Source organism: Anas platyrhynchos, chromosome 2 (genome assembly GCF_047663525.1).
Source record: "Anas platyrhynchos isolate ZD024472 breed Pekin duck chromosome 2, IASCAAS_PekinDuck_T2T, whole genome shotgun sequence".
NCBI lineage: Eukaryota > Metazoa > Chordata > Aves > Anseriformes > Anatidae > Anas > Anas platyrhynchos.
In genome coordinates, this window is record NC_092588.1 from 116,249,342 (window position 1) to 116,272,422 (window position 23,081).

The 23,081-nt window shown below is 37.2% G+C and overlaps 1 protein-coding gene across 1 annotated transcript in view; it reads left to right on the forward strand.

Moving 5' to 3' along the window:
- The window catches only part of TOPAZ1 (testis and ovary specific TOPAZ 1), a 40,691-nt gene extending 17,815 nt beyond the window's left edge, over window positions 1-22,876 (forward strand). Inside the window, exons 9-20 of the mRNA XM_072033441.1 lie at window positions 3,817-3,880; window positions 4,925-5,076; window positions 5,282-5,374; window positions 5,624-5,739; window positions 7,223-7,289; window positions 8,584-8,758; window positions 10,299-10,399; window positions 13,774-13,939; window positions 14,461-14,625; window positions 15,482-15,685; window positions 15,963-16,146; window positions 17,844-22,876. Of these exons, the coding sequence (XP_071889542.1) occupies window positions 3,817-3,880; window positions 4,925-5,076; window positions 5,282-5,374; window positions 5,624-5,739; window positions 7,223-7,289; window positions 8,584-8,758; window positions 10,299-10,399; window positions 13,774-13,939; window positions 14,461-14,625; window positions 15,482-15,685; window positions 15,963-16,146; window positions 17,844-18,057 (1,701 nt within the window). The 3' untranslated portion in view covers window positions 18,058-22,876. The remainder of the gene's footprint in view (window positions 1-3,816; window positions 3,881-4,924; window positions 5,077-5,281; window positions 5,375-5,623; window positions 5,740-7,222; window positions 7,290-8,583; window positions 8,759-10,298; window positions 10,400-13,773; window positions 13,940-14,460; window positions 14,626-15,481; window positions 15,686-15,962; window positions 16,147-17,843) is intronic.
- Window positions 22,877-23,081: the final 205 nt, after the last annotated feature.

The following is a 23,081-nucleotide window of genomic DNA, read 5'->3' on the forward strand; positions in this document are numbered from 1 at the left end:
AATAATAAATAAATAAATAAATGTACTGTGTCAGAACTTTAAAAATAAGTCCCTGTAATTTGGTGTTTTCTTGATGTTGTTTCCTTCCTTGTTATGTTTTGAAAAAAGCTGCCTTTTTTTTCTGATGCTTCGCAACCTCTTTGAAAGTTTATATGACAGCTTAAAAATACTAAGATCATTTGAAAATAATTCTTTATGGTATGTTTTCCTTTTGCCTCAGTTGTGAAATGTTTTTGGCAGGCTGCAGTGAATATCAGTGATCTTCAGCTAGTTTGTGTGAATTACCACGGTTTGTAGCGCTTCTTTTTACATATATACATTGCAAAACGATAATTTTTGTGTTAAGCTATTAAAATCCTTTCCATATGATTTTACTTACGGTGTAGCACCCCAGCACAAGTACAGTTCTGCCCACCTAACGTAGCCTAACTTTGGTGGTAGTCTGGAAGCATATTTTCATTTTGTTTTGTTTTGCTTTATTTATTTTATTTTTTTGGGGGGAACTATGTAAAATGATAATAGGCCGTACACCTCATGGTGGCACCAAAGTACATAAATGGAAGACAGGTACAGCAGCAACAAAGAAGTCATCTAGTCAGTTTTAGGGCAAAAATAAATCTCTTTAGGAACTGTTAAGCAGACCAGCAGTCCACTTGTTCAGTATTAAGTTTCCAATGATGATTGTTAGCAGAATTTTTGAAGAGAATTATCTTTCCCCATAATGGAGCTTCCTTCATTTTCATTAGGTAACGTGTTGATGCCTGATGGCCTAACCCGCTAGGATTTAATACTCTTCACAGTTGTGATTAGTCACACAGCAAAGCAGTGATCTAATTCATGAAAACATTGTTTGTTTTGAAAAGCAGCATAGTCTTGAGCTCAGCACCTTCTGCAAGTTACCAGTTTTATTTATTTAAAGAAAGTTGACTATAGTTTCACACAGTGAAATCTCTTTTATATTAGGCAAAGTAAACAAGACTATTAAGGCTGTTTTAAATACTCCCCAGAGGTAAGGTCATGGTTTTAACTAGGTTTAGACATCAGTTAGCCTTCCAAGAATAGCTGTCTTTCAGAGAGAGTTTACAGCTTGGTTCATCCTGTCCATTCAGCAGTTACAGGAAATAAGGCTGAAAAATCCCGATCACTTAATATTTAAAAGGTCATACAAAACTAAATAATTTATTGATTCCGATGTCTGATAAATCTAAAGGGTTTTGGAGCATCGTTCAGCACAGAATGATGATACACTTTTGCTGAGGTTTTCATACGTCTCTCTGGACCATCAGTGTCTCTGCAGCTCTAACAGCTTCAGTAGTTGCAGGCATTTTCAGAAAGCTAAGTGGAGTTGCTGTCTTTAAAATAAAAAAAATAAAAGGTTTTGTGGTTGTCCAAGAGCATCTCACTCCAATTTACAATTTTGTTAGTAAAAAGGAATGCTTTTGACGTTTAAATTAAAATGGCAAAAATAGTTAGTCGATAGTGTTGGTTTGGTGTGATTGGAGTGGCAGTATTGTCATCAGTTAGGGGTGGTTTTTATGCAGAAATGCAAAACCAGTTGATTAAAATAATGACTTATTAGTACATGGAAGTATCTCCTCTTGTATCAGGTGTCTTGTTCTGCAGATGTGTTCTTTGCTACCACTTACTGAAAGAAAAAAACTGTTATTTGGGGGAAGAAAGGTGCCCAGCATCCTTCTTTTTGACTTATTTGACTATATATAAGTAGCTTGAACTTCCTTACATTTTATTCCCTTTGGTTGCAAAAAAGGGATTAAGCATTTGCCTCCAAGGACAACAGATGCCTGTCACATCCTGATGAGATACCTTAATTTGACAGTTGAGATTTTTTGCTGTATGTATCTTCTAGTTCCCTGTGCTGACTGAGGATTTGTGTCACCAAGATACAGAGGACAACAGATAATTTTGTGTTGGTCAGCTTCAGCCACATGTAGTATGAAATGTGCATCTTACAGGTGCTAGTATCCTGTGAGAAAAGAACCTCTTGTAAAAAGGATCCTGGTTTTGATCTCACTGCGCAAAGGGCTGCAGCATGAGGTTTTCCCTCTTGATAAACATCAGAGCGCACACGGAGAGATGCTGAAAGATTTCATGAATTTTGGTGATTGTTCTTGTAATTTAAGCACCTCTGTGTTACTGTAGTAAAACCGTTTGACTGGGCAGCCAGCTGCTTTTAGAATATAAATGGCCATTTTGTTACATTTCTTATTAAATTGTCATACCAAGTGATTTCTGGAATCAGCTGGTGGGTGACAGAACAGTGTGATCTGTGCTGCTTTTTTTTAATGTATTTTTGTCTCTTCCTAGTTTCATGCACCTTCATTTTAAATCTATTACGATTAACTCAAAGGTTAGAGATTCTCACATTTTATGTGGTCTATAGATTCAGTTTTAACTTTAAATTTAAACAATTAAATCAATTGAAGCCTCCTAGAAGCTGTAACTGAAGCACACAGTTCACTCCTTTTATGCATGTAGTGTAACATGTCCCATGATTAAATCCTACTACAACTGGATTTTCCAAGCAATTTCACTAATAGTTGGAACAGTCAGAGCTCCAGATGCAATCTTGGCTTTTTTTGGCAGTCAGTCCAAAGGAGGAGGAAAACAGATTCCTAAAGAAAGCAAACTAATTTACATACTGTAAGCATGTGCTAAAGTTTGTTTTGGAAATGCCCTCAGCCACCTGGGATTTTGGATTTGGATTAAAAGAGTTAACCCCTTGCAAGAGTGACAGCACACACATATCAAAGATCAAACATTCGACGTGATTTTCCACAAGGGGTGGCTTAGGCCACAGTTCAACAACATTGTGATGCTGTTTGAAAATAAAAATGATAACCTTTATAGGCGGTGTATTTAAATGTACAATTTTTGTGTTGTTTGCCTTGGGGATCTGAAAAGGTTAATAGTCTTAAAAGAAAGATGTCTTGGCCACAAGCCAGTGCTTTCATGGTAATTCATTCACTGTAACAGACTCAATGAGTGGATCCTGTCAAATCGTGAAGTTTCGTTTAAAAATAAACCCAATTCAATTCTGCAGTAACACATCTACGGTCGGGGGGGGGGGGATTGTGTCCCTTCATTGTTTGTTATTTCACAAAATAGTGTTAGATGTAAGACCCATTTTAAATCGTTTTGCAGAGAGACTGTACATTTTTCAGAAGTGACAAAGGGGATGCGAAAGGTTCTTGTTTTTGTGTTGTTCTTTTTTTTCCTAACTTGGAATTTTAAGATTTAATCTGTGTAGTTTTTACTTTTCATCTGCAGAGCTATAGCAGAATGTGTATCACAAAGCTGAGGTTAATGTATTTCTAAAGCAGCTTAAAACATTGATTGCTGAAACATTTTTGTCTTAGTGTTAGCAACATCAGTTCTCGATGATTTTATGACTTACTACTTGGTGCATTTGTGTAATTTTTATCATGTTTTCACTTTTACCTCTTTGCTGTTCTGTTTGCTTAGTGTGCGACATTTTTACTAATTCCAAGTATTTTCAAAATCCCTTTTTTGTACGCACACGTGCATACAGCTGTGATTCCAGCAGCTCCTCTCCCAAACATTTGTGTATGTTATGTATGTTTATGTATGTCATCTATGTTATTTTCTATTTGATTTGCTGTCCTTTGATGGTGCCTTTGCCTTCAGACCCAATTACCTTCTTAGAGCTTATGTTGGTACATATGGGTCAACTAGAAGCAATGTAAAGATTGTTTCCTTATACAGCTCATGTTTGTGGGTAGATCGTTTGGCATAAACTGAGGTAATGTTTTACTTTTTTTTTTTCTCTTTCTCTAGATTTGCATGGCAATACTTAAGACATACATTAGTATCAATGAATCAGGCCTTCTAAAACGTGCAGGTATGATAAGTATCTTTTTATGTATATCTGATATTTAGCTTATTTAAAACAAGTAGACTTGGGAGAAAAATAGATGGCACTTCCAACAATGAATAAAGTTCTTATTTAGGAGGAATCCATGTGCTTTTCATGTACCAGTTTCCCATTGAGGATGTGTGTTTAGATAGGCAGTTATCTCAGGAGGTTGTTAAAAATCTTACTTCCCTAGAAAATGATCTAGACTTTAGAATAGATATTGGGGCAAGGGGAAAGGTTTAACGGGACCAAGATTTTGTTAAGGCAGTTTTGAACAACGCCCTGACTAAATATTACATAGCCAAAAACTTTAGAATTAAGCTCTTTAAATGAAGCGCTGTTACAGCATCCAAACAGCTTTAATTTAGTCCTTTCACACTGCTATATATGCAGACAATTAAAATCAACACATTTTAGAGACCAGAGTTTAGATAAATCCATGTGAGCCTATGAGTTGAGTCATAAAGGGCTTAATTTTAGTCTGGACAGTCATTCTCTTTTTACCTACGTTTTTGAAAGTTTACTAGCTTGTAGTACAGTATGAACATGGGATCCTGTTACACCCTGTGTAGTAATGTTGCCTTACTGAAATACTGAGTACTGAAATGCAGGTAACACTGAGTACTTGCATCTGTCATGGTTAGCCCTGGAAGAACTGGTAACACCGTCCACCATGACAGCACTGCACTTTGTAGAGCTTCACGTCTGGCAGGAGCTTGCTACCTTCATCTGCTACCACATCTAACCTGTTTTTTGTGCATTCTTGTGCTGCACTAAATTAGCTAAGCTTTCTTGAAACCTTCAGAAGTTCAGCTCAATGATGGGAGGTATTTCAGAACAGTCAATCTTAACAGTCAGTAATGTTAACGTTGCATTCAAACTTTCTTTTTACCTATTTTTCTCCACATCCCAGTGCCATAAAATTCTGGATAATTAGGAGTTTTTACACTGCTTTTAAAATTTAAGGTAATAACCTGTTTAGAAAGCATCAGTGCCCCCAAAGTAAAATTATTTTAATTGCTTTTTCAGTCCAAATATTTGTCAGGTATTACAGAGAAGTTACTCCTGGTGAGGATTTTGATTTTCAAGTGCTGAATGATCTTCTTATTTGTTTGCTCAAGAACTGTTTGTTGCAAGAAGTGTTTCAGATACTGCGGGTAGCTGTACAGATTAATATACTGGTAGGTCACCTTGAAATATTTTGAACATTTTTGATCCATAGTTTCTCAGTTTTGGGGGGCAATACCATTTGTAGTAATAAGTTTGTTTTACTTTGGTACTCAATTCTTGAAGAAAAAAAAATGTAAGCTCCTATTTGAAAAACTCTAACCTTTCTAGTTGAACAAAGTCATAAAACTAATTGTGCTTTTTTTGTCTAAATTATAGCCAGCTGTGGATGTTCTTCTGAAAGTTTTCGAGCACGTGGCTTCTTTGAATATAAGAAATGCTGTGCCTACTTTAATCAGTACCTTTCGTAAGGTATGAGTTTGATTGTACTACTGTTTAAAGGAATTTCTGAAAATAGCTTGCCTGTTTTAAAATGCAAGGTAGTTCTTAAATATTTTTTCAATGGTATTTTGTAAAAGTTAAATTGTGGCTAGCTGAGTGTTTGATATGGGTTTTTGACTGAGATTCAATGTGATGTGTTTTTCACTGATGCTTGCACGTGGATATACACGATGACAATTCTTGCATGCTTACTTTTCTTCCCCCTGTTTGATATTACAGCTCGTTGATGCTGGTATGTTTCTTGAGTTTGAACATTTTAATTACATTACTAAACTCCTTCAACAATTGCAAGTTTCCAGCCAGGAAATAAATGTTGTTTTGAATATAAAATCCAGGTATGCCTTTAAGAAGCTATTTTTATAATTATATCTGTCTAGTTCCTTCTTCAGGTTCTATTTCATAAATGTATGTAAAAACGTAAAAGGTGACTAGAAAGTGTAAATTTAGGGGTTTGGAGGAAAATACAACCATATTGTGCCTAATTGTATTTTCAAACGCTGTCAATTTGCCTTGCTTCAAAGATCAAGGATCATTACTTAAACCTTAGATTCAGGCTGCGTTATGATTAGCCTTTTGAATATTGTCATAGTACAGTTTGATGGGTTGCTGTTCCCAACTATTTGGAGAAATTTGTACAAGTGTAGTCAAATTAGAAATGTAATTATTTAATGCATATTTTAGGCCAGCAGTACTTCTGCAATAAAAATCATGTAGGCAGTAAAATTGTTAGTTATAATCTGAAGTAGTCTTCTAGTTTCATTTACTGTGCATCTTAAACATATGTGCCTCCACAAGAGAAGTGTCAAGGAGGGTGATTTTTTTTTTTTTTTTAGTACCACTAGTTTATGCTGGACAAAACATGAAATCGGAGCCCAAACCTCTTCCAAAACTGTTGATGTTCCCCATCTCTTGCCCGAGTTTTTTTTGTTTAAATTTTCTGCATCATATATGCACGCACAAGTTGAGAAACTAAATTTATGGTTCATAAAGGAAGATTTGATTCTTAAGGGAAACCAAACCTGCAGCAGGCATCTACTTTGTAAAAGCAAGCCATCACTGTTTCAAGGAAAAGCACTCCAGGAATTGTTTGCTGCTCTTCATACTTTTCCCATACAATTCCTTTCAATTATGGATTTCAGTGTTTTATACGTGCAGTTTACCACCTGTGTTAGAGGTGATTTCACTTTTCAGACCAGGAATCACATTCCACAAAGGAATGACCCTTTCCAAGTTGCCTCAGTATGTATTGTGTTTTCAGCACAAACTGAGAAAGAGTTTGTGTCTGGGAAGTCTGAGCAGCTTTACTGCTTCAACTGCACGTGCTGGCTCGTTCATGTGTAGGTAAAGTGTGTCTACATGATAGCATCACACTGGGTAGGTGGATTCACTGTTCCAGTGGCAGCATCAGAACAAACAATTACATTCTGAGGTATTTGAAGCTGAATTACACTTTGGTTCATGTAATTAACTTTTTTTTTTTTTAACCTTTTTGTCAGACACATGTACAGTGAGGTCTGCATTTACTTAATGTATTGTCTTATTCCTGCCTGTTCAGTTACATTTATACCAAGAGAAGGGAATATTGCCTGTTGAAAATATTGCTGTTCAGTTATTTGCATAACATATGTACTGACTTCCTTTGGCATGATCGTGAATGTCTGTTTTCAGTGTCCGTTTTGCGTATTATATGTAAATCAAATAAAAAATTACATCAGTTTTCAATCCAAATACAATGAATTGTTGATCACCTGCTAGTTCATATTTTAGTTCAATAGGGTGTGTTAAAATTAAGTTTTAATATTTTTTTTCCCCCTGAAGATATCAGGAAAGACATTTTAAAAACAGCTGGCTCTTTGACTTCAATTTGATAATGGCTGAAATTCAGGTACGGTGTGCATTTTTCAAGCCTTTTGGAATGTGTAAACCACGACTTTTTTAAACCTACATAAAATAGCAATTTTTGCATCATTTAAAATTAATGTGATGATAATACATTTCTATGTAAAACAGTTTTGGGGAAAGATTAACATGCGGGGAAAAATTGCCTGGCTTTTCTGTGATGTCAGTACTTATTTTAATTTACATACTTGTAGCTTTTATCCTAGTTTTGCATCTAATTCAAAAATCTTAGAATTGTCAGCATTTTTTGTTGTGCTTTTAATTGGTAATGATGTATCATTCCTCACCAAAAATTACTTAATACTTCAGCAGAGTCAATACCTTATATAAAAAGGCGTAATTGTGACAGGCAGGTTATTTTGAAGAATAAGAAAATACTACAGCATAACTTCTTTAATAGGCTACTGTATTTTTCACCCTGAGAGATGAATTACTTCTTATGAACAATTATACTATAGTTTTATTATTATTATACTAATCGCACGGATTAGTATAATAATAATTCGCCTGAAACCTAAATTTAAGAAGGCAAGAACTTGGACTGTGACCAGGACTGGTCACAATTTTGTCCAGTCAGTTCCTGAAAACCTCTGTAATTCCTTGTTGGCATTTGTGTGTCACATACCTCATCTCGATTGGCATACCTGCAGACCCTGCAGCACAGCCCTATGCTGTTATCAGTAGAATCCTGACGCACGTGGTTTAAATTTAACTATTCTACGTGCATGTGCATATGCAACCTGTGCTAGATTACAGTACAGAAATGTAGCCTGAGCTCTAAACCTCTCAGAAAAGTTGCACCAGAGTACTGAATGTCTCATGAGGAGACATTGATTAGTCCTAGCCTGCAGTGATAGGAGGATTCAAGTTAACTTAATCCTTGATGAAAGAAAATGGGTTTGGTGATGCTAACAAAATTTTAATGATATATATTATAAAAATATGTAATATGTTACAAAAATAAAAGTGTTGAGAGAGAAGAATATAAAACATTGAGGTTTAATCGTCATGTCATTAGAAATGTCTGTATTTGGTTATAATCTCTTCAGATTAACTTCTCTAGACTCTCAGATCTGTTCCTTTAAGAAATGGGTGATACTCTGCTAAAGTGAAATGTCATACATCAGAATATATTCAGTAATGTCATAGGACACGGTATATATTAGCTGCATTGTTTTCTGCTTTAAGTGTGTCTGAGGATTATCTCTAGAATTTCAGTATATTTTCTGTGGTGTTCTGGAAGCAGGCTTGCTCATATTTGTCACTCGTCTTTTTCATAGCATTGCAAGGAAAAAAACGATTGGAGTAAGATGGGAACTTTGTATGTTAATGCAAGAACTGGATGTGAACATTTTGATGATCTTCAGAAATTGTCTTTATGTATTACTGAAATACTAACAAGAGATTCTGAGAAAGACAGACCAGGAGTTCCTTTTTGCGATTTTGCTGATGCAGGTAAAATTAAGATGGAGAAAATGCTTTATTGCTCATCCTATTCTTGGTAGGGTTTTTATGAGGTCAAAAATAAAATCGTGTACTGACTGTTTTCTTCACATCAGTTACTTTTATCTAATACAGCATTCAGAATTTCTTCAGGCACAAATACAGTCAGGTGAAATTATCAACAGACGTCATTTTCTGGTAGAAGTGGAATTTGTGATGCTTACACTGAAAGAGCTACTTGCTCTGAAAAAAGCACACTTGAGCTCTGTCAGATTATGAAGAGAAACCAAAACTCTTTGTCTTTAAGGAAGAATGTCCTGTTCTCAGGACAAAGGCAAGCATGTTTAATTATTGTCTGAAGTGCAACACTCTTCATAACATAAGTAAACTTCAGAGCTGTAAATACGGCTGCATATACTTGTACATACAAAAACACATTGGACAGGGTTACATCAGGTATGTATCATTTGGTTGGTTAGCTTGGTTTCTTTGGTTTTTAGCAATTTGGATTTTCAGAATTTCTCAGTCTCCTGAAGAACCAAGAATTTTTGCAAGGGCAGGGTCCTCAAAACACCTAGTTCTTTAATATTTCTGGCAGGTTTTCTTTCTACTTTCCTCTCTATGCCTCTTCATTTACTTATCTGCATCCTTCCTCCTAATAAGATTGTAGAAGACGGAGGCTCAGTGAAGTAAGTGTCAGTGGGATATTACAGCTTTGTATAAGGGATGACTCACATCTTTTTCAACCTGTATTAACTACTAAAACCTGATGAATATGTATTTCAGTTATGTGACACGACCTTTCTGATTACAGACTTTCAGAGTATAAAACAGCTTCCATTTATGACACGGACAAAAGGCTTTGATGGGGCTTGAAACTTGGTCTGTCTTCTCTAGAGCAGTGGTCTCCAAACTGACAGACACCCTGTCAGTAACAAATTTGTGAACACTTATCCCCAGTCTATGTGTATTTATTTATAAATTATATACATACAGTACTGCACTGTATGTTTTATTATGTGCATTATAAAACATACATCAAAACAGAAATTTAAAAAAGGATGAAATAAACACTACTTTAATTTATTTTATTAATTTATCAATGGCACAAAAAGTACTTTCCCGCACCTGTGTGGGAAGAGTTGTCTGTGTACCATCCCACACTGGAAACCACTGTCCTATAGTACTAACAATGCTTCCGAAATAGTTAAATAATACGGCTTGAAAAAACTTGCAATTACCCAGTTCTGTAGTGCCAGATTGAGAGCTTACTTTACAAGTAATGATGTTGCTAAGTTATGATGTTACTAAGTTATGCCATGACTTGTCCAAGCATCTTATGGATAAACTTGAGAAAATAATGTCCGAATAAACTATTGTTGTTGTCAGACTTAGGAAATAATTACATTTAATGCCAAGTATTTCAGAAAGTGTATTTAATATTTCACAATGACTATTGTTTTTCAAGTGTAAGTTCTGTGATCTGTGATCAAGTTCTTTGAAACAGCATTTACATGTGAAAAGAAAAATAATACACATTTTTTCTTTCTAGTAATAACAAACCCGACATGTAATGAAGCAGACAGGGTTTTCATTGGAAGGACTGGGATTAGCATGATGAATTCTTATCGCAAAGTGCTACAGTGGAGAAAGGTACGCTGCGCTATAGTAACCTGTTTGGAAGAAAAAGAATTTGTCTTTACCTTACCTGGTGCCAAACTGTTTCTCCAGTTGAGTATGTGGATGTGCCACCTGCCTCCCCACAATCTTCTTAATGCTTCTTAATTGTCCAGCTGGATCAAAGCATTTCATTGTGCCTTTCTGGGCAGTAGTCTTCAGAGCCTTGCATGTGTGGGGATTTCTTCTTGCTTGCTTTGTTGGTTAGGGTGGAGGGAGTTGCTTGTGAGAATTAATACACTTTTTATTTTTCATACATTATGTAATTACAGCTTTTAAATGAGCAAAATATACACAGACTGTAGAAATTGTTTTCCTTATAGTGATAGATGTACAAGGTATTTGTATTGCCTGGTAGAAGAATGCAGCGTGGTTCAAGACAAAAGCACGTAAATGAGCATGTTTCTGTCTGGTCAAGTCTGTCATAACTTTGTCTTGCAACCTAGCAACTTGATTGTTCAGGGTCAGCTTTGCCTTTTCTGAGCTAGGGATGAATGAGGGTTAAGAGACCGGGCTTCCTGAGGTTCTGGATCAAGCTGGTGATGATTTCCCACAAATGCCATTTTCCTCCGTCTGGTAATACTGCTGAATTCCAAGACCACCCAACTGGAGAAATATTTCCTGCACCGATTCTTCTGAGCCTGATCTGAGATGGAACGGCTAAGGTCAAGAAGACAGAAGAGAGGCATAGCAGGGCTCCTCCTGCTGCACTTGGTAGTGCTAATTCCCCAGAATGTTACTGAAAGTGCTTTTCTTCTGGGTTCTTTTTCATTTCATACATCTTGCCAGATTTGGATTTATGAGTTGTGTGAATCTCTCAAAGAGTTGGACCTCACCAAGAAATACCCTTTACAGTCCTTTCCTGCTGTCCAATATTACGATGAGCCAGTGTTCAGACTAGACCTTTCACTGGATGTCCTCGGTCTTCAGGACTCATCCAGTAATTGATCATAAGCTCACTGCAGCAAGTTCTGCTCCGACATTAAATTATTTTTCATGGTGGAAGGAAGCAGTTTATACCAATCTGCCTCCCCTATACAATGCAGCATGACCAGTGCCAGTGGGAGGGAGAATTTGAAGCACCAGTGCTTCTGGGATGTGTTTTGGTCAGTGATTGTATTCTGAACTTGCCTTTCTGTCATCAGGGCTGATCCCTACAAGTAATAATTATTCTGTACTGGGACACTTCTCATCCTATACGTGATTTCAAAGATGTATTTTTACAAACAAAATTAAACTCTCCCTGTCCCCTTTTGTCTTTTTATTCTTGGGGATCCCTTTCTAGTTTGCATTAAAGAGCTAAAATGTCTTTTGAACTACTGCCTATAAGGCATGACCATGAAGGATTCTGTTACATGAAACCCATGCACTGCTGTCTGTTTCCAGGGCCACCCCAAGTCCCAGGGGATAGCTGATAAAGGTTCTTGAATTAGACACTGTACATCCATTTTGATGAATCAGAAGTTTTGCAGCATCAGTTTGTTGAGAAGAAGGGTCTCTAACAGGTCCTGATCAAGTGTGACGCTGCCTTGAGAGTAAAGGGAAGGAAGGGTTCTTTGCACTAGCAGATTTTTAATACTGCACTAGAATTTTTAAAAGTGTTTTTGTTCCACAGAACTCACTTGTAGAATCATTGGGAGATTCCTGGATTCTGTTGAGGTGGTCTAAATTCTTGCCATTGAGAAGTGGTTAGCGCTCTTGTTTCTCATTTAAGAGCTTAGTTTGGTTTGTTTTCTGGCTGTCATCTTCATCAGAGGCAGCATATATTCAGTGTTTGCAGGGAAATACCTTCACACTGAGCTATTTTCCAAGATCTCCTGTGAGGGAAATCTTGATACTTGGTTCCGCGATCTCATATTCCCAGGAAGTTCATCTTCATTTCCTGACATCAGAGGCACAAGGTGCCAAAAGCACGCGTATTGTTTCTCTTGTATGATAGAGGTTACTAAGAGCAGGCAGTTCTTATGTTACTACTTTTTTTTTTTTTTTATGTGTAGAGCAAAAGATCATCACTCCTTTGACAGGGTGTCAAATCCCTCTCTCAATAGACTGCTCTCCAAGATCCTCAAATAGCCTCACAGACAACCTGTGATGACCATATTGGATGTGAATGAGGTGGTGCTCTGAGTGATTTTTATCAGAACTGACAACCTCCAAATTGATCTCTGCTTCAGGGATGAACTAGAACTGTCATTACTGCTTCTTTCCAACCAGCTTTGCTCCATTGTAGCTATGAAATAAGTCCGTAATCCTGAGATTATGGGCTATCTTCCTGATGCCCTGTCTTGCTTCTTCAAAAAAGTGGTCCAGAAAATAAGACAGGATGAAGGATGTGATCTAACCATAGATGATAACTGCAATCATTCGTTTGTATTTTTCTACAGGTTATGTTGAGATAACCATTGCAGATTCCTGTAGGTATCTAAAGGTCTCCAATTTGGGGCATATGCCAGTTCATGGTACTTACATGCATACACACAAGGCATTTTCAAAAAGTTAGCTTCCTAATAAGTATGTTTCATTTTCTGTCAACATCTCTGTTTTCCTACACCTCCCTTTCCCTCTAAAGTGCTAAACCCTGCCTGTCTTTGCCTTGCTGGGGACATTAATTTAGTATCCCTTTTCGGCTTCATCAGCACTTTTTTAGGTTGGTCACATCTTCATTATCTTTGAGACTGCTACCTTTCTTTTATCTGTGACTGAGAAAGCCAGACAAAAAGCGGAAGAAAAAGAAGCTTGACAGGAAACTTTTCTAGGAAACCAGACTAAAACTCAGCTTGGTATATGATGATAAATTTGTTGGTTGTTTTACTGTTGGTCAGATGGGCACAACTTCTTCCTTTTTTTTTTGTCCTGCTGGGTAGAATTACCTGTTCTGTTTAGCTTATGCTGGATGAATTATTTCAGGTTAACTATTATGTCTCTACTGCAAAAAGAAAAGTCCTTATACAATATTCTTGGAATTACATAAGTTATACAGGGCTGAACAGAATCAAAAGAGTGAAAATATTAATATGCTAAAGCAAGCAAATGCAAATAAATTACAAAGCATATTAAAATACTGTCTGGGAACATATACTGTGAACATATTAAAAGGAATAGTGTGCTGGGAGCTGTTGAACTACAACTGTTTTGTTTTGTCTACAGAATCACAAAGAAAAAAAATCTGCTATTGTTTGTTAGAATTTTTACTATGTGATCCTTTTCTCACTCCCCCCTAGTTTGGATAATGTCACTAAACTGATGTGTACAAAACTTGGTCACCAAATTAAATGTGCTGTATAATGTGTAGGTATTAATGTTATTGCTTTCTCAGACCTTCCCTGTTTCCTGTCTCACTCTTGTGCTAGGGAAGGAAGGTTTTGGATAAATTGCATGAGCTACAGATAAATTTTACAGTCTTGAAGGGACTTATGGGTGCAGAGAACTTAGCATCAAGATGCCAAATTGTTAATAATGCTGCAGAAATTTTTCTTAAAACTGGAAGTTTGGATGGAGCGACATGGGTATTGAGAGGTAAGCTTGTCTTACAAAGAACAGAGTTTTGACGTTCAAATTTGAACTGCCCCATTTGGTGAAAGCTTTCAGCTACAAGTTGGTCTGTAAATTAAAATAATACATAGTTGTTGGCTTTTTGGAATTGTGACCTACTGAAAGAAGAAACTCAGAAGTGTATAAACAAGAATAGGAGGTGTTCTATAAAGTAACATGGAGGATCTAAAATGTTCTATTCATGTTTGTTTTATATTATTAAATAAATACATACATATCTGTATATAGATATAGTTAGATATGCCCCTGACAGTTCATTTTACTATTGTGATATTTAATAAAAGGGATTATTTAAAATTAAAGGGTTCTGAGAATCCATCTGAGAAGTCTTAGTGGTAAGGAAGAAGTTATTAAAAACTGCATTTTATGATAAGTTTTGAAGTTTGTTTTCTGCTACAGTTTACAGCATACCCTTAAAGGCCACAAGTCACAGCATCCAGCAGTTTTAGTTCATAGAAATGACACTATGCCATTCTTTGCTGCAGAGTCAGAATGGACCACAAATACACCACTGTGGCCCTGTGATGAAGAGGACATCCTCAATCGGCATAATCTGTTATATTCACTAGTGCACAACTACATGAGGCAGAGTTTATACAGGCAGGCACTGGAAGTTCTGCAGAATTTACCAGGTTTCCAAAATAGTACTGGTAAGTAAGGAGAGGTACTGTGTTAAGAGCTAAAAACGTAACAGATTATTCTGTACTGTTTTTTTTTTCTTTGTTTTCCTTGTCACATTTCTTGAAGAAGATGGATTTATACAAGCTCGTTCTTTTCCAAAGAGGGTAGTGTCAGTGAACTCTGCAGCTTTTGTCTCACAGATGTGCACTCACGCACACAGTTTGTCTGCCTGTCCTGTTCTCCAGTTAGCTCAGTTACACAGGCCCACAAGGAAGATCCACTAAATTTTTAAAGAGCATTCACAGCCTGTACAATAGGATAGAAAACTGAGCAAGCCACCCTAGACTTTTATACATTGAACTGAGTGCTCTTTTGGGCTCAATTTATCTGACAGTTCCGATGTGTACTTCAGCTTGAGATGGGTAGTTATTTAGGCTCCACTGAGGAAACCTCAGCTGACTCCTGTCTGGAGGTCTCAGTCCTATTATCAGTGTGTGCTTTTAGACATTGCCTTAGTGGAAGACCATCTAGAGTAGAAGCAGATCTTCAGAGACCAAAATGTTTTTTTATTGGTGCAAATTTTGAGAGATCAAGTGAGGATTTTATTTGTAGACTTAGGCAAGTGAATGTATTTTTATCTGATCCTCTTGGTTTTCAGAGCAAATCATTACTTGGATGTTAATACTTCCTCTCTCACAATGTAAATGAAATGAGTATAACTGTATGGAAAGAATTTTGATGAATAAATCATCTCAACCTTGTGCCATCTTGCTCCTAGAAGCAAAAAGCCTGATCTTGGTGCTGGTCCCCAGCATTGAAGCGATTCTGCAAGTAGGCTTTGATTTGATTTGAATTGAGTTGTAAATATTCTTCTTTTCATTTCAGATACTGTTGATGTTTCTCAGTATGGCTGCATTTTTAACCTGCTGATAAAAGCCTGTTTTGAGAGCAAGAACCTTGGGGTCTCATCTTCTGCAGTAGACTTCATGCTTTCAAAAAATATAGCTGTTGATTTTTTTTTACTGAGGGGATTAATCACAGGTTTGGGAAGAAGTTGTTTGTGGAGTAAAGCTAGAACCTACTACAAAAGTAAGTTGCTTTTTAAAAATCCTTCCAAGATTTTCTTTGGATAACATTAGCAGCTCCGTGTTTTGGGGAGAAAAGGGTGAGAGTGCTCGTCTTCTTGCAAGGAAGAAGATGAGCACTTTCTTTGTCAATGTCAGGAATTTATTTGTAACCAAAATACTTATTGGGATATAGTGACAGTTGGGAATATGAATCAGTGGCTATTACAGGGCATGAAGAAAACAGATCCATGTTCAGTATTGGTAATCTTAATTTCTTATGTTTCTGCATTTACTCACAGCTGCTTTGTCACTGGGTTGCTACCCGCCACTAGAGGGAAATTTACATCACAAAATCTTGCCAATTCCTTTTTACGTGTCTGAGATTGAGATGCTGTTGGCCATTGAATTATTCCTCGTTTCAAATGCCAGCGATATTCAAAGTCCAGGGGCTACTACTCAGTCTCTTCAAATAATACTGAAAAGGTTTGTGTCAGACATGTACCTTATTTATTGTACTTATTAGTCTAAACATGTAATTAATGAGAGAGTTTATTTTCTATTGGTTAGGAAAGAGAATTGTTTAAAAACTTGTTTTTAATCCTTTTTTACAAACTGATGATGTAACAGTAAATGTTTCTGCTTTTATTTTTTACATGTGTAGCATGTGTTCCTGAGTGATACTGGCCTCTGTTCCCTAGCTGAATGTGTACTCCTGTATTTTCAAAAACAGGATAAGTTCACTATAGAGTCTTGGGTTGTGGTTAAGCATTGGAGGAGAAAGGCACAGTCAAAATGTTAACTCCTTTCATAAAGCAAATGCAACTTTTTTGGCTGTTCTTTGGCAAGTGCTTGGAACCATTTTATTTGATTCTCTCTCTAGGGAGTATCTTGGTATTAAGTGTGATTTTTTTCCCTTCCTGTGAGACTGAGTAACTGCAAGATAAAAATTTGTTTCATTGCTTTTCCTTCTTGTCCATAAACCACCAACCACTGTCACTGGATTATGCCTGTAATTTGTTTTTCAAGACCCTATTTTCTCTGGGAGTGTTTGGCTCAGAATCAAGATGTGAAACTGCATAGCAAAGCTGCATTTGTTAAGAAGGATGAATGAGGGCATCTCAAACTTGAGTGCTGTGTCTTCTTTCAGCTCTACCCATCCTGAGAAATACATCTCTTAATTTTGTGGGCTTTTTTGGATAAATTAGATGGTGGTTGTTTTTTTTTTGTTGTTGTTCTGGTGTTGTTTTTTTTTACCTTGTCTTTTTTGAAAATCTTACCTTTAAAGACACACAATTTGTTTAAGTTTTTGTGCTGTCTTTTAAAGGAATGTTAAATTTATGTTTGGAACAGTGGTTACTTCAGGTCAAAATAATCATGTCCTGTAAAAAAAGAAACTTATATGTTACAAGCAGCAGAAAAGACAAATCACACTCAGTTTTAAGTATGATCAGATTATTAGGAGAACAGTGCTGGCCAGAACAACAGTATCGTTTAGAGAATTTTTGTCATCAGAAGAATTTTTCTGATTATGCTTAGGATATATTCTTCAGCTAATATGACACTCAAGGAAATTAAACGCCATAGAGGGATTTATTATTTATGAATATTTGTTGATGTAGAAGTTGCAGCCTATACTAGATGACAGTTTTGCTAGTATGCTGTCATACCTCTGCTTGTCTGCTTAAAGAGTAAATTCTGCTCTTGCAAAAACATAGGCATGTCACTTAGGCACATCCTTATTCCAAAAGTGATTACATGCCAAGCATGAGTAATCCTTTTGGATTCAAGCATGTTATATAAATTCTTGGAATATCCAATTCATAAAATAGTTTACATTCCTTTACTGAATTTGCCAGCCCTGACTAGAGCATTTCTTCATGAAATGTGAATATTGCAGACCTGCTTTGCACTGGCATTAAATCCTATTACGTTTCAGTACTGCAAAATATGTTAAAAAGATGTCTAACTTATTAAATTTAACTTCTTAAATTCTAATGTCTTATTAAATTCTTCAAAATAATCAGCTAAAATTTGTCTAGAAGTTAACGTCTATCATAAATGAACACAAGGCGTTAGTTTAGTGTTTTTGTGATCTTGTTGCCAGTATAAACCATGAGGCAAATGGCAGAGGGAGGGCCTGCACATTGCATAATTTTGTATTTGTGAAAATTCACTTACAGATGTGAAGACCAGACAGTTCAGAATAACAGTGACTATCAAGCAGGAATGGAGAGACTTAGCCTGGCTGCTCATGTGTCTGATCCAAGGCTTTTTCTTAAGCGTATGACAGTGAATGTTAATATGGAAGAAGTTTACAGCTTGGAGCATACATCTGCTCTAAAGTGGCTTCAGGAGAATATGAAATGGGCTGGAAAGGTCTGGCTGTTTCAGTAGTCATTAATTAATAAATAAAAATAAAGACTTTGGGGGAGGGAGTTCAGTGGTTTAAGCGATCATTGTTAAAACTAATAAAAATTACTAAAGGTATTTGTCACTGTGTTCAGCCTTACTGACTTAGAGCAGGGCTTCAAAACTCAAGTTGTATTTTTATGTATTTAATATCGATGATGATGCAGATAGTAGGACGAAAAGAGCATTTTACACACAGTAAAAAGCAGTGAGCATAAAATATCTTCAAAATCATTTCCCACATGAGACGTGCCTGACTTAGGATACCTTTCCTTCACAGAACTGAGAGTCTACACAAGTCGCTCACAGCTGAAGGTTTGGCTGTGTCTAGATAACTGCCTGTATATGGCTTCCCATTTGTGTATCTGTGCATTTTCACTGGAAAGGAAAACTTTCTCTCGCCCTTGATGGTGCTTTTAGAGAAAAGTGTTTTCTGCCTTCACATCTGATAATTGACTTTACCGTTTTAAGTTTTTTGCCAACTGTATGATGAGCTGGAGGCTTGTAGCAAGCTGCTTGTAGCATTCCTATTTCTTCAGGAATTCTTCCATCTGATACCACTGCTCATCCAGTCTGTCTTAGAGGAGGCTACTGGATGAAGGAAGATTCGAGTCTGATGACCTCTGAGATGACTGTCCCACCTGTACAGAAAAATACAGGGATAGAAGCTCTTATGTTTTTGCAGCGCATCATTCTTCTGTCAGGATCTCACCTGCTTTCCTCATAAAAACTAGCAGGTTCAGTAGTAACAATCAGATGGCATTTCTTTAAAATCCGTGTCCTTGAGAAACAATTGACACTAGTTCAGAGTTTGGGTTCTACCACTCGGTGTTCTCTGAGATGGCTCTCCCATTTGCAAGGCTACCCACTTAGTCAAATCCAGTAGCGTTCTGCTGCTTTGTTCCCTAGTAGCTGAGTGCTGGATATGATGGATATGAGGTTTCAGATGAGAAATCTGAACTGACGTTCTGCCAGCCACTCCAGCATTACAGGCAAGAGCAATTTTGGAGATTTCAACAAATTAAAACTGGCAATGTAGTCAACAGTAAGAAACTAAGTCAGTTTTGCTAATTACTTCTTGTAAGATCCTTTGTAGCTTAATCTTCCTTGGAATTAGTCGGAAGCTATCTGAACTTCAGCTAAATCCCACATTTCTGTAAGCAGTACCAGATGTGGCTAATACTGTGTTTGAGAGATGCAGGAGGACAAAATACTCTCAGTAATCCTTATGGCTTCAAAGTTTGGGATGTTCTAGGGACAGCATTATTTTTCCATTATAAGTAACCTTGAATTTTTGCTTAGATCAGCCCCAGAAAAAAAAATACCCAAATGTTGATTTATTCTTCAGAGATTAGCCATCGACTTTCCAGGTTAGCTTGGAACTGTGGAAAGTTTGTGCAATGTTTTGGCTCCATCCCCTGAGTACCATCTTCAGCTGATGTGATGCAATCTCAGTCATATTTTATATTAACAGGCAAAGCAGCCTCCCCGCATCACTGCTAAGAAGTTCTGTTAAAACTGGTGGGTGCATCAGGATCCAGCTGTTTCTCCCTATCACCATGATAAACCAGTAGGCAATTTAAATAGTTACTGTTAAGTCTTATATCTCACACTTTCATACTTTTTGGGTCTTTGAAAGACTGCATAAATCTGGTTATTTTGTTGTGTATCAAAATTTCAGAAAGGTTTCTTGATCAGCGTTCTTAGTACCCTTTTCGTGACAGAAATTCATGTGCTGAAAGGACGTAGCAAGTGAGGAAAACTTCATTGTGGAATGGAAATGCTCCTGAAAAGATGGAGAAATATTTCAAAGATCAAAGTTAAGGACAACAGAGAAGATGCATTTTTGCAGATAGCCACCGCCAGAAAATATCCCTCTTTTTGCTTTTCCCTTTATACAAGTTCCTGTTTCTTAATAGCTGAAAGAACTTCTATGTTAGAGACTAGCAACTCATTTGATAGATTTTTTTTCTCATATAGGAGACAAAAGGTACAGTTAGGTGTTTGCAGACAGAGACAGTGCTTCAAAAAAAATAATCCTATGCTGCACTCAGTAGCTAAATCTAGACAAAGCTATTCTAATTCAGTATGCTGTTAGTTAATGATGTATGAGAAATGCCCTTGCTCTTTATGGAAATCTTCAATTTTCACTGATTACAAGGTATGCTCTTGGAAAGATGACATTTGTTAGGTATGGACAGTTTCTTGTAACTAAAACAGAATAATGTAGTTTGGAAGACTTGCAACAGTTTTATTTCAAAGCATTGATAGTTTTGAGAGTTTTTTAACCCACCTCTTGGATGGAGGTGAGAAGCTGGAGATAGAAGCTTGATAGTTTTATGATGTTTTATAATGTAGTAAAGGGAGGTATCGTTCTGGAAGATTTTTTAAGATGTTAATAAATGTTGGGTTTTATTCTTTATGTGAAATACCCAAAACACCTGTGAATCAGTGCTGCCATTAAAATATTTAATTCCATTCAGATCTCTATAATTAATATTCATAGGTATGCAAAAGCATAGGCCAGTGACGTAGAGACTTTAATATCTAGGAACTACTACAAGGATCTCAAGTACGATATACTGTGTGAGGAGGTTAAGAATGTGTGAAATCAGTCCGATTATGCATTTTTTCACCATGCCATAGCACATAATGTAGCAAATGCTCATGAATAAATTGGGCTGAAGCTCCCAGCTGTGGACATGGCCAGCTTCCAGTTTTAACTGCAGGCTCGAGTGGAGGATCTGGGGGAATGGCCTGTGTGCTGCGCTCAGCTTGCTGAGGAATCCTAATGGGATGCTACTGAGACTTCGCACATGGGGGGAGAGAGTAAAATGAAACGTCTCTGGTGTAGCAATCAAGCATTTAATTACCAAAATCTTAGTGCCATACTCCTCAGCTTAGGAAAATATGGCCACGTTAAGAGCGATTGCTGGTTCATGTTTCTGTCTTTTCAACATTCTCTGGATATATCTTATATCTTTATCTTGTGGCAAATTTCAGGTCTACGTTTTTCAGTCTTAACCCTTCTGCATATCCTCTAAAATTACTGGTACCACATCTAGTATCAAAAGCTACTAGTGACGTTGTTGGCCTCAGAGCTTCTGTGCTTTTGGGTGTAATGGGACTGGAGAAACTGATACCACTTTTTGACTTCCCTGCAGACTGAGGATGAGGAAAGAAATAAAGGAGCAATGAGAAAAGGGCTCTGTAGCTGTTCCTAGCAACTTTATTGTTGTGAGAAACAATCTCCAGCCAATAATACAGGTTCAGGCGAGGATCTCGGTGAACTAACATTTTTACTCACGATTGCAGTGGCAGGTGTCCTGCAAGCAGCAGAGCACAGCAAAAAGTGTATCATAACCTTATATGCCTTATTACCTCATGCTTAATTCCTCCCATTTTCTTACTGGCTGAGTACTGCAGGTTCACAAACTACTCAACACTTATTACTATGCCATATACATACAATTTTATTTGACCAACCTTTTATTTCTCCTTTTCCTTTTTTTTTTTTTTTCTCTTTCTTCTCTTGTGACTAGAGGGCTTGTGATTTTTTGTTCTTACTGGTTTTGCACTGCTCATCTCGTTTTTCTTAGCTATTTTCTTTAATCTGGGGACAGTGGGACCTTCTACTGTCCCCTTATCTGCTTAACATACTCTCTCCCCACTGTTACGCCTCCACAATCACTTTGGAATATGCAAGGTCAGTGGAATTTTCCACTACAAAAACATAAATTCTCACAATTCTCACATTGTGATGTTTCCTTCTTATGTTTCCTTCTGTTAGGGGTCAAGAAGTAGTCAAAATACCTACTCTTTCAGATTGTTAGATGTTTACAACTTTGTTGTAAAGTAACCTTTCCATTCGGAAATGTGTGTGCCACATAATAGAAATTATTTGAAGGTGTAGAGTTGTTTTTATGGACCTCCAGCCTTTCTGCTGAAATACATTCACGCCTAAAGTCCATTCCTGCTGAGCCAGCGGGAGGAACCGTGCAGAATGACAGGTAAGCCCAACCTATAAAGGAGAATGAAACCAGATAAAGCCACAGTACTACTCCCACGGACTACTGTGACAATATTCATAAACAATAAATGGTGAGAGCTTTTGGCTAAGAAGGAGGAATTTCCTTCCTGTGCTCAGAAGGGTGGGAGGAGATTGTTGTCCTGGATCTGTTAGAAAACAGGTACCCCATGCAATGGAGCTGGTATCTGGCAGCATCACCTCCTGGTTATCTCTCCCAATTTATTTCTTTCCTCACAGAGTAAAAAGAAATCCCAGGTGAAAAGAACAAATGAACAGCACACTTTTCTGTTGAATCAATTAAAATTATTTTCCCATCTGCATAATTATGCAACCAATTTGCTTACATAACGGATGGCTTCTATCAGGAGGCAAAAACATGCCGCGCATTATGAAAATTATGCAAATCCCCCAAGGGTTGTGCGAGTGTTAACTTGATTTAAAGCTTCACTGAACTACACATAGTTCCTAAACCTTGTCAGCCCTCTTTTTTAGCCTTTTCTGCCCAGAAATGCAATAGAGTGTATGCGAATAGTGACAGTCCCTAATAGTTAATCTCTTTTTGTTCTTATACTCATCAGCCGTAGATGTTTTTGCTCTGGGGTTGAATGTCTGTAGCAGCATGAAGTACCTTGGAAGTGAAATAGGTGTATAAACGTGTTTGCTGTTGGGAGTTGCAGGAAAACAGATTTTGCTTTTCCTCTGGTGACTGCAGAGCTCGTGGCTGATTCTCTGCCCACTTGGTATTATCTTTCTGCAGAATGAAGGAAATTGGAGGTGCACGTGAGTACTTTGATAACTCCTACGTGGGCTTTGGGAAAGAGCATGTTTCTTGTTTCAGGGCTATTCCTGCAACGGGAAAGGGAAGAGCTGGGGACACGCTGCACATGGGAAGGGACAGCATCTTTGAGTTGTGTGTTACAGGGCGGAATGGCAGGAGTGTTATCATGGAGGTTACAGGGTGGGATGCAGTTTGTGACCA